Source organism: Triticum aestivum, chromosome 2A (genome assembly GCF_018294505.1).
Source record: "Triticum aestivum cultivar Chinese Spring chromosome 2A, IWGSC CS RefSeq v2.1, whole genome shotgun sequence".
Classification (NCBI taxonomy): Eukaryota; Viridiplantae; Streptophyta; class Magnoliopsida; order Poales; family Poaceae; genus Triticum; species Triticum aestivum.
Window position 1 is genome coordinate 6875123 of NC_057797.1, and position 12653 is coordinate 6887775.

General features: G+C 40.0%; 1 protein-coding gene across 1 annotated transcript; it reads right to left on the minus strand.

Annotated features, from left to right (window-relative positions):
* Positions 1-1391: 1391 nt before the first annotated feature.
* LOC123186951 (sterol 3-beta-glucosyltransferase UGT80A2) lies at positions 1392-9649 on the minus strand (the record flags this gene model as incomplete). The annotated part of the gene is given in 14 exon segments (XM_044598682.1): positions 1392-1910; positions 2665-2814; positions 3129-3176; positions 3423-3499; positions 3590-3692; positions 4242-4372; positions 5020-5197; positions 5719-5776; positions 5865-5928; positions 7386-7556; positions 7637-7748; positions 7890-8132; positions 8499-8680; positions 9629-9649. Coding segments are annotated over 14 exon segments (1715 nt in total), but the record flags the coding sequence as incomplete, so codon positions are not given.
* Between the last annotated feature and the right edge of the window lie 3004 nt (positions 9650-12653).

The following is a 12653-nucleotide window of genomic DNA, read 5'->3' on the forward strand; positions in this document are numbered from 1 at the left end:
GCGGGAGAGACTTTAGATCTACACAATTTTATGCTCACTGCTTCAGCCAAGTGCATGCTGACGATGCCTTCAGTTGGATATGGAAAACTAAATGTACCATGTAGTGGAAAGTGTTCCTGTGGCTGTTGATGGCCGATAGACTAAACACTAGGAATATGCTCAAGAGAAGGCATTACAAAATCCAAAATGATGACTATACTTGTCTACTTTGTCACAACCCTCCGGAGGAGGACATCGTGCACCTCTTCTTTACCTGCCCCTTCAGCCAGAGATGCTGGAATGCCCTTGGAATCCAATGGCCAAATGATACTTGCAGGTTGAGAATGCTGCATGATTCCAAGGTCAAATGGGCTCAGCCTTTGTTCCAGGAAGTTTTTGCGGTGGCAGCTTGGGGGATCTGGAAGGAGAGAAATGACAAACACTTCATCCAGCCCTCGTTTGATTCTTGGAAGAATAGATTCAAGCTGGACTTTGCCATGCTAGCTCATAGATCGAAGCAGGAGCATGGCCCTTACATTTTATCACTAGTTAGCTCACTGTAATTCTTTGTAATAGCTTATTAATCACTCCCCCCCTCCAATGTAAATTGTAACTTTCTGGATACTCTAACCCCCCCTAACTCTTAACTTATTAATACAAAAGGCAGAGAATCTCACTGTCATCAGTTCTCAGAAAAAAACAAACTTGTAATTTTCATCAAAATTTGTGATTATTTTGTGACCTAGACAACAAGTTTTGAGATTACAAATGAATAGCAGATATTCAATTCGGCTCTTGGGAGCATATGCTTTTGCCCACCAAAAATGTTTTTTCTAAATGTCAACATATTTTAGAAAAAAACAGATGTGTTCATTGTCAGACCAAAATGCAGTGTAAGTTTTTAGGAAGAAAGCTTAAGATTTTGATCTGTGCAAAAAAAGAATAAGTCAAACACCAAATGTTACACTTATTTTTTTTTCACCAACGAGCACCCTCATCCTGTTTCACATCAAAATTGCCAAGCACGCTTGTTACACTAACAAGAACATCTACAAAAAATATCAGAATTTTTAAATTTTATTTACTATTTATTTTTAATTTACTGTTCATTAAGGAGCATATGCACCCAAAGCCAAAACGGCCCTCCTAATGAATAGCCATAGAGTTGTCTTTTTCATACAAGTAATATTTCACAAGATATAGCCCAATTTACAACCATGACTTGTTTTCATATTTTTGGAAACTGAGAAAAAAAAGTACAGGGATGACATAATTACTTTCCCCCGTGCACGAGGTCACAGGTCTCTACTTTATCTTAAAATGAAGGCCTGTAGTAGAACTAGGAAAAACTTGAAACATACTGTAATTATAACCATGACATGCCCAGCAGTTTCAAATCAAACTATATCGTATAAACTGCAAAAGGAGCAACTGAACTAATCTGCACTCTGAAGTTTTCCATATACACAGGTTGTCTGGTCATACATGAGATTCATCGGTTGCTGCAGACCAAGGTTGCAACCACACCAAAATGATGTATTAAAATCACCAGACAAATACTCTTTACACAACACACATACAAAAAAAACGCAAAACGATAAATCACGGGCTCCTGGTCGCATGCATGTACATCGACTTCTAACATTTGGCTTCCACATTCTTATCGCACGAAATAGCATAGCGCGTCACCCAAGAGCCTTTTTTACACTCTTCGTTCAGCAGGGAGGAATGGTATACCTTCATCTGACCAGCACCTAAGAGCACCCCAAACATTTACTTACTGGGCCTAGGAACTCTAGAAAGCCGTGCGTTGGTGGGGGTGAATTTTCATCTGTTTTACAGGGCAGGTGTTTGAGGAATGCCCTGACTGCGCCCGTTACACCGTCTTCTGATTCCATGGCCTTGGCAAGCTCCACGGCCTTTTCTTTCACCTGAAAATCACATGGGGAAAATACATGTTTGCTGTAATTTTACTAACAGGAGATCATACAAACTAGTGAGTTATAAATAAGTTCTGAATCAGGGAAGTTTAGTTTAGTACTGATTTGTGTATATGTCCCAAAGCTGTTCCAATCTGAGAACTTAATATCTGAATTTGAACATTCTAACTATCCAATTTAACGGACCGGTTCCTGTTTCTTGGCAGTAACCAGTCTGTTCCTGGCTTTTGGAACCCTGCTGGGTACCAAACTACGAATGCACTGGTAAGTTACCGACGACAACAGAATCTTTCCAAAAACTCAAGTAAATGGTCATTCATCTTGACAATGTATATTTGGATTAAGTCCTCATGTAAAAAATGGTGAAGGTCTTAAATGGTGGATGGATCATGGGGTTCTAAACTTCTAATTATCAAGGTGATAATCTAGCAATTTTGTACTCCCTCCGTTCCTAAATACTTGTCTTTCTAGGCATTTCAACAAGTGACTACATACGGAGCAAAATGAGTGAATCTACACTTTAAAATATGTCTACATACATCCGTATGTAGTAGTCATTTGAAATGTCTAGAAAGACAAATATTTAGGAATGGAGGGAGTATATCAGTATATCATAACCATATCTGCAACACTGCCTGCAGCCTAACTATGCACATCTGTGTCCATATTCTTGTTATCTATTTTTGCGATATGAAACAAAAGAAAAAGTCGCATCTGCCCAAGCGCAAAGAATTTGTAGAGTTACCTCTGGATCCAACATGAATTTTATAGCATCAACCAACTTCTGCAAAGTGAATTGATCAACCGGTATAGGCGAAGGCCCTACCCCTCTAGCATGTACCCGCTCTCCCCAGAATGGTTGGTCGCCAAAGAAAGGTACAATAGTTGTAGGACACTACAAATCACCAAAACACTGGGTTAGAACTAAACTAAATATAAGAACTGGTCCAAAAATAGCAAATATTATGATCAGGTGCTAGTTGCCAGTTGCTTAGCTAGTTCTAAGAGTAAATGCTGCTAATAAAAGTTGTCTCTGGCAACTGCAGGCATGCCCTGATCAGGAATTGTTTTCAGCTGATTCTAACTCTACCTAACAATAATTGGCTTAGAAAAAGTAATGCTGTAGTTGCATCAAGAATAGTGTGGAAGTCATGTGGCATTGTAATGAACAGCTCGTAACGTAGTGCAACTGAGAGAGAGAGAGAGTACCGCTGCTTTCAGGCCGGCAGCCGTCGTTCCAGCACCACCATGGTGTACCTGTGGAGGTACAAAAAGGTGTGAGCCTTCCTCTCAACAGAATAAACAGACGCTATTAGCACCATAGTGGCCACACTGGAGTTCTTTCACCAAATTTTCTTATGTATGACCCATGAAAACTGTTGGTTCATTAGTTTTGCAGAATCAGGAAACATTCGATATTTGATGATCACTAAAAATACTATACCAATGAAACAAAATATGATCCATGCACTAAGCCACCAAGAGTAACAAGAAAAGGCTTACCACTGCCTTACACTGCAGGAAAAGCCAGTCGTGAGGGCAGTTGTCAAGAACATATATGGAATCTTTTGGTTCTGCCACTGCAAAAGGTTCAAGACTCAGGATGGACTCAAAATATATGCCCACAACCAAATAGTGCAACATGCTCACAAATCACAAGATGAACTTACATGTTCCGAGGCCACCCCAACCCTTGTTAATGATACCTCTCTGTCCAGTCATTTCGAGTGCCTTCACAATGGTTTCAGTCATCTTTGCTGGATCTTGAACTGGCTAGTGTATCAGAAAAAAAAAATGAAAGAATCAGGTAAGTTATTATGTGGCTTTTCAAAAGCACCTAGCATCTGAATTTTAAATTTCACAGTTAGTTGAGACTATTTTTTTAGATGTAATGTTAACAGCAAACCCCTATTTGAATTAGTAACAATTCCCCTAACTAACTAGAGCTACTAAACTATAGAGCTAAACTACCCTCCGCCTAAAGCACACAAATAACTTCTTCTGCTGTGAGATGCTACAAAGATTCCAAGTGGCAAACCAGCTTCTTATTACTACTGTAGGTAGTGAAAAAAAACATGTGCAAAGTCGCTTTCTGCTGTAAAACATGAAGAGTTTCACTAATCCACAAAGTGCATTCACTGCCAATGGCATCAGGGTAATCAAGAAAGATCTGCTACGCAACTACATAACTAACCCTGTTTTGCACCATATCAGTACAATAAGTTAAACAGAGCAGGTCAAATAATGCACCATATCAGAATTGGAATATTGGAACTTAAAACCAACATGCAGTAAATATAAGAAAGGTCAAACTGATCTTACAAGGCTACCAAAACCAACATAAATGGGTTTGTCGCCCGCTTCAAGCCATTTCACAAGTTCTTCAGGTGGTACGTAATCAGACGCAAGATCGAGGAAGCAAAATCCAACAACATCGATCTTGGGGCCCCAGTCTGCATTCAAATAGATGACAACTTTTAACATTGAGCCACAAACCATTAGCAATAACAACAGCTGAAAATTCCAATGCAATAGTTTTCTCAATGATTTACTCCACAATTCACAACTGCAGTTATAATTTCGAACACAAATTATAGGAGCTCTTTAAATAATTAGCAGTGATAAGACATGAACATATTCTAGCAAGTACAAAGCACTTCGTTATAATTTTAAATTTTGAACAGCATTTCCTGAAATTGTAATCTGCGAGCTTGCAGTAAAGAGGAAATTGAGATGCAACCACTCAGCTAGTTGCACCCAAAATTTTAAGCTTGCCATAGTATAGACAAGTCTGAAGGAGTGCTGCAATGGCTCGAGTATGCAACATCACTGGTGTCAACCATTAGCTAGTTAACTTACCACGTCCAATTCTTATAAATATCAGCAAAAGAATGCAATGGGAGAAATACAAGATAAGACCAAATGAACCCGGTATTATCTTGACTTTCCCTATATTGTGTTTTGTAAAATGGGATAGAAACAAGATCATTCAACCATATTAAGAACAAATTGGCAATTGGCAAATTGGCAGTTGACACAATCAAGAACGACAAGGTTAAGCATGGTCTACTTTCAGCTCAAATTAATATGAATCAAGCACCTTTCGGTTTTGGGACAAGGTGAGGGCTCCAGATGTATCCATGAGGAATGTCACTTCCAGAACCCTGTGCACCACTTAGGTATGTTACTGGACGCAGCTTCAACTTCTTTTTCCTGAATTCGTTTATCATATCACGTATCCCAAGCCAAATCATAGAGTCAACAATTTGGTAAGAAAGCTGCAAATGCAGACAAACACAAGGTATCAGAACAATTTTATGGATGAAAGAAACATACGGATTTGGTCTATGTTTTGCAATATTGCTTTCACTTTTATTGACAAGTGACGAATTAAAAAAACAGCCTTGCCTCAATGCTTCAAAAGTACTAACACTGTAGGTTTTCTTAATTTTTGTTGCATGAAACAACGTGACCAACTATAGATTTCATATATAGCCAAGGTTCGGGCATATGTGCGTGAACTACTCAATTGGGATTCACTACAGCAAAAAGGAAAACACCCTAGTGATGTACTACTCCGTAAGATCAGATGGACCTCAAACCTAAAACACATCCATAGACAAGGTGGAAGACAAATAATAACAGATGGAAGTCTTTTTTTATTTCTTCCTTTCTTAAAATAATTTCGACATGTACCTATTTTTCTGTTCCCTTTCATGAAATTTGCAATGATTTAGAAAAGCTTCACATTAGTCACTCAGATACCCAGAACAAATAAGTAAGTACGATGTGAACTCACTCGATATCCAGCTGATGTTTTCACTCGAGAAAGAGGATGAGGAAATTCGCTAGTTGGCCTGAACAAGCAGCATATGTTAGATCTCCAAATGACAATATTCATCAGCAACTGTCTTTCAAAGAGGAAGCAGAACAAAAATGACTCACGTCCATGGCATGGTAAAGAATATATGAATGGGTACTTTTAGTGCCTCTGCCACATGTGTATGTCCTGAATAAATACTGAGGTCAGCAGGATCACATACTTGTAATGGTAAAATATGGTAATCAAGTTGCTTATCCAGATCATAAAAGGGGAAAATATGCAAAATTTAGTGATAGAAAGGCACACATTAATACATAAGGGACACAACAGACCTCATAATATATGGACGCGTATGGAAAATCACACCATTCAGCATGGACCAAAACCCTCACATTTAAAAACTACAAGTTGGAACAGAGACCACTCCATTGTGGTTTTGCCATCAGTCGAATAGCTGAAACTAAAAGGTTTTAGTATCATTTCATCTCCTAACAATTGCCATGCCCTATTTGGAAAGAGGAAAAGGTCCATACTCCACTACCTACTTTGTGGATGGTTCTGTATAGCCCTCTCTAATTTAACCAGCATTTAACGCCTTCGACTTGAGCAGACCAAATTATAACATGGATCTGGTTTTTAGGATGATTTCACCATGTTGGTAGGTTTACGTAGTGATGTCAAGGTTTTAAATGTTAACTCACCCCTCAAGATAAGATGTCCTTTTGATGATTTTCACATACAGAGAAACTGGGTGAGTGTTTATTGTCATAAGATATAGTAATCTTGATAAAAAAGAGAGCTGGTCCGATTTTGGTTGTATAAATCAAATTTATGCATGAAGTTATGAGGTGCAGTTCATTCAGATTATGACTATTCCTCTTTGTTCTTTCTTTTTCTCTTTACCATTCGTAATCTTGAATTCCAAGAATGGAAGACTAACAGAAATTAACCAAACATGTGCCCTGGCAGAAACGAGATGCCTCTAGAGGAAAGGTGAAACCAAAAGATAACTGTACGAGTTTACATTACTAAGCAAAGCTGTTATTAGTATGGCACAAGACAAAGCACACCATGAACATGCTAAAGCATAAATAATAAATTGATCTATAACTACAAAACTGGTCTGCAATGAAATTAATCTCAACAACACAACAACAACAACGAAGCCTTTTAGTCCCAAACAAGTTGGGGTAGGCTAGAGCTGAAACCCATAAGATCTCGCAACCAACTCATGGTTCTGGCACATGGATAGCTAGCTTCCACGCGCCCCTGTCCATGGCTAGTTTTCTTTGGTGATATTCCAGTCCTTTAATGAAATTAATCTCAAATCAGAAAATAACCAAACTGAATGTTGTAAGAATAAATTGTGCATGAGCGAGGTTGATAAGATTCGAACAATATTACAGAATCTTATGATCATGTGGAAGAATTCAATCCCCATCCTATGTAAGAACCATGTAGAATAGTATTTTGCACCTTGCAATCATTATAACCAAGATTTTTGAGGTACCATCATAAGATGACCCTCATCCTATCCAGAACTGATATTTTACGGTTTGCTATTGAGGTTGTTTACTATTAATAAATGAGCTTTGTGTTTCAGCCATAAAAAATAATTCAAAGTAAACAAAAAATATACTGACCATATGCTGGTGGGTTCGCGATAATTGCATCCACTTTGAAAGCAATACCGGTATCAGGGTCAGGATCCTTGCATGCAGGCAGTAGGGAAAATATAATTTCTTTCATTTGTTTTCTTTGAACAGGAATTTCTGATGGGCCTGAAGGTAGGAAACCTTTGTTCTTCACCATGTCTGCTCAGAGTGAATATAGCAAAAATATTAATATTCATCTGATATAGAAGTTAGAAAAAAATAATCACTAAAAAACATACATTCAGCAAGTACTTTTGGGTCTCCACCCAGTGGAAAAAACTCCAGCCCAGCTGTAAGTATGAACTCCTTATAGTTAGCATGAGTGGCTAATCTCACACGGTGTCCATAATCCTACAATAAAGGTGACAACTGATCTTTGTCATACTAAAAAACATAAATGTGATGACATTAAACTGGAAGAGAAGCTCATGGAACTAATCGGAGTTAGCAAACAATAATATGAGATTAACAATAATATTAGCTTGGGCTAACCTGTAAGCGTTTTCCTATTGCAACAAATGGCTGAACGTCTCCCCTTGTACCCACGATAAGTATAACAATCTGTATTGGAGGTCTGTATGGTATATCTGATCCATCTAATGATTCTTCAACAACAACATCATCATAGCCATCTGCTCCTCCAACATCAACTGGAGTTGCTTCTAGAGTACTTGGTACATTAACAACCACAGTTCCATCATCCTTCACTGTAGCTATCCGATTCAACATTTTTAGCTGTGTTAAATTAGATATGCAGAGGATTAGAAGAGAGAGAAAACATCCAGCAGCAGATACAAGCCAGTACATCTGGTCATGTTTCAAGCTATCATGCAATGCATTGCAATACGTCAAAAGTTACAAATTTTAATATAACTATTTTGTTCCAACCCACTAAAGCACTTGCAATTTCATCAGCTCCAACTTCTAAAGAGATGCGGTTACATAAAAAAAAACCTTTGTCCCAAGCATATAAATAACAATCTTCATACAGAAGCTAACAATTAACAATTCAATAATTCCTAGATTTACATACGCAGATCAAGCACATGGAACACATCAAGAAGAAGCTACATTCCATATAAGAGGGCCAGCTATACACACCTTTTTTCTTATGGAAATCTTATCATCTAATAACTGTTTAGTAGGATCATCGGCTGGATTATTTTGTTTGCGCCTCTCAGTTTTTGACCTTTCCAGATTTGATGGACCCGTAGTTTCAGTAGTTATCTCGGTATCCTTGATGACCCCTGGCATAGTGCTTGATCTATGGAGGTTTCCGTTATCTGCAAGGAAGGATGACTTGAGGGTTGGATTAGAAGGAAATGATAACATTTATTATTTCCAGTCACATTAGCACAAGATAAATAGAAGAAACTTGGACTAAATTGTACGAACAGAAAACCAACTAATCAGTTGTCTTAGCACACCCTCTTACTGGGTGCCGGCGTGCTATTTTTTCACAGTTGATGCAACTGTGTGTCATGGGATAAATTGAGCACAACTACAGAAAAAGTTCAGAAACATTTTGTCTGGGTAAAACTACACAAATAAATAAATGTACTCTACTACTGTCTAGTGAACAAGCAATTTCCTCAGAATAGCAAGCACTATTATAGGCAGAAACTTACAATCTAAAAAAAGTGCCTAGAAAAGCGACGGGAACGGGAATAGACCGCGGCAAAGGAGAAACGACAAACGGTTCAGACTGGCACAATCCACAAGTCATATATAGTAGTGTCACAAAGCCCAACCCGGCGCTTAGGGTGTTACGTTGTCGTGTTCCCCTGCGCGGCAATGAGCCGGCGACGGTTACCGCGAGCAGAGTCAAAAGAGCACAACCTGCTCGGCAGCAGAACCAAAATTGCGACTCCCATGTTTCAGATTCAGTGGCGCTGGGTAAAAGTCAATTTCCAGCAGCGGAAATTGCCGGATGGAAAATATCCGGGGCAATGCAGAGCACATCCCGCATGTGGCTCTGCCTAAATTAGCAGGCCAGCCTCCCCTGATTCGGGAGGGCGGCGTTGTGTTACTCCCCTTGGAGAGTGAGAAGGACGAGAAATTCGCTGATCCTCTCTCTATATATGAGTATATCTGTGTCTTTTTTTGGTGGGAGCAGAACCCTAGTTGGTCAGACTCGTCCCCCCCGTTCTCTGGAGTCCGCCCTAGACCCTAGGAGACGAGATGAGGCCCGCCCGCCCTAGACCCTAGGAGACGAGATGAGGCCCTTTTACCTGAGGCGGAAGACGTGGACGCCGCGGGGGCGTCGTCGGTGGGGCGCTCGCCTCCTCCTCCTCCTCCTCCTCCTGCTTTAATCTCCTCCACGACCTGGTCGCCTCCCCCGCCTCCGGTCGGCTCGGCAGCGGCCATTTGTAGCCCCCGCCCTCCGCCCCCTGTTGAGTGGGGGGTCGGGAGATTCGAGGCTTGCGGCGGCCGCTCCCCGCCTGCCCCCCTCCGGCCCCTGCTGCCGCTGTTGCGTGGCGGCGGGGCGGGGGAAGGGAGACGCGAGAGGGGGAGGAGGAGATGCGGGAGGGAGGGGTGAGCAAGGAATTTTGCTGCTGCGAATCCGAGTCGACCTGAGCTGTAAGCGTCTAAGCGAGGATCAGGAAAGGAATTTATATTTTCTTTTCTTTTGGTTTGAGGGGGAGAGGCGAGATGGATCCCGGCGGAGCAGGAGCAAGGAAAGCAGCTGTACTTTGTTGCTTGATATTAGAATCTTTTATATATTGTAGCCTACTTTGTTGCTTTATTTCCCATATCTTTATTATATATGCTCTCTTGCCTTCTTAGACATAGTTCATCACTTGAGAGTTGAGACTGTGCTGGTAATGGATGAGACAGCAACTAGTGTTAAAAGGCAATATTGCGTATGGATGAGTATATTTCATTTAACAAAATAGCATGGCAGCTTGAGCTCCCTCAGTTGTTGTGAATATTGTATTTGCGCCATGCACTGAACTGTAAATCTCTAGTTATCAATACTCAATATGCCTTGTAATTTTTAGCATTCAGGCATGGAACTTTACAAAACTAATTGAGTGATAATAAATCAGAGGATGCATTGGCTCATTTCATCATTACTCTGCAATCTACTGGATCTGCACCAGATGATAATTTAATATGTAAGACTAAAAATGTCTAACTTATTTTCCTTGCAGCTGGTTTAAAAATACTGTAATAACTGGCGAGTTCAGCTGGGAGGGGGATGTCAAGCAATTTTTTTTTGTGTGGCAAATTTACCTGGTAAGAGATGGCAAATCCTGCTGTTTTTTGCCGCAACATTTCTCTTCTTCCCAGAAATTGCCATGTGTTTCTGAAGAAAGTGCCAATCCCATACAACTAAACTTGCCATCTAAAATGTTCACAGATGCCAACCTGTCTCAGAATTGCTATATTTTCGACATAATTAACTCAAGTTATTGACTGCGACATAACGTAATAAAAACGCAAACCAGGGATGCATGCGCTTGATTTTTCTTGGGCTAGAATACTAAAGTTTGTTTAATGTAGGAAATCAGATAATCTGAAGCAGTAAAACGATTTGAGTTTGATGATCAGCTTGGACCATACAATTTAGATTCTTTTGGAGACTGGAAACAACTTTCAAGCTACTTGTCACGGAGTGTCATTGAACGCCTTGGTAAGCCTGATGCATTCTTGTTTTTTCTCGTGCCTTTAATAGATGCGGAGCAGCCTGTATTTATGACTTTTTTGATAGAACAACCTATGAGCACATGAACATTTCTGCTGATGAGCTGATTTTGCTAAATTTGGACAGAGTAATGTTTCTTATTATGTTATTTGTTAGCATACTTTTGCATAGTCAATCTTATGAGTGTGTACCTAGTTCTTTATGTCTTCTTTTCCCACAATCAATTTCTTTGAGCAATAGTTTGTTTGATGTGTACACCTCTTTATTACAATTTTAACACTGAAATGTTTGGATCAAGCTACATGTGGACACTACAACCTGAATTTGGATAAGTACATCCTACAGTTCTAGTTAGCACACTGACAAACAGCCTTGGGAAAACATTAGCTTGCTGCCTCTTGTCCATTTCAATTACAATCTCATCAATCATATAATCTGCAAATAAGCATCATGGCTTGCTGCTACTTTTTGCTCAAATTAATTCCTCTTATAGGTTCCCATGTTTAGAAATTCTCGTTTGTATACACGTAACATGCTTAAAAGAAGGCACTATAACATTGGTTCAAACTTTGACCGCTTGCTTTGTGGCCTGCATATTGAAGAAACGGTAGAACATCTGTTCTTCCACTGTACCTTTAGCAAAGAGTGTTGGCGACGCTTGGAAATAAGCTGGGCCGCGGTGGGAGACAGGTTGGATTTGGTGAGGCAATTGAAGGAACGACATCCCCGCAAAATGATCATGGAAATCTTCTTGGTTGCTGCTTGGAGCCTATGGAAGGAGCGCAACAATAATCATTTTAGACATATTGCACCCTTGGTGACCTCTTGGTGGGCTCGGTTCAAGACTGATTTTTGTAACATACAATATAGATTACCTGAAGGGGAGCCTTGGCGCAGTGGTAAAACTGCTGCCTTGTGACCATGAGGTCATGGGTTCAAGTCCTGGAAACAGCCTCTTACAGAAATGTAGGGAAAGGCTGCGTACTATAGACCCAAAGTGGTCGGACCCTTCCCTGGACCCTGCGCAAGCGGGAGCTACATGCACCAGGTTGCCCTTTTTACAATATAGATTACCTGCTCATAAGAGACATGTGGTCTCTTCCATGTTGCAAAACCTACCACAGGACCCTCCATAGTACTTGGTCTAGATTTTAGTTCTAGACCTTCACTACCACCCCCTGTAATTACCACCATGTAATAACTCTTTGTTATTTCAATATATATGCAGTAGGAGCCTTTCCTACTGTCTCCACTTTCAAAAAAAAAAATCTCGTTTGTAGAAAACACTGAGTTGACAAGCTATACGAATGTCTGTTGACGAGTCTGTTCTACTTCTCATCTCAGTCAAGCTTGACGGAGACTGTCCTGACTAAAGAAGATCCACTCTTGGGGGAGCTGCAATTCTCTTCATGGTACTGCAAGCAAAAATACTAAACAGTTGTTTTGAAGACAACCACTGGGACAGTCACTGGAGGCGTTTATGTAGTGGAAAGCATTAGTTACTCCCTCCATCTACATATATAGGGCCCAATATGGATTTCGAGGTAGCCTTTGACCAATGATAAAATTATTAGTATGAGATATATGATATAAAAATTATTTCATGA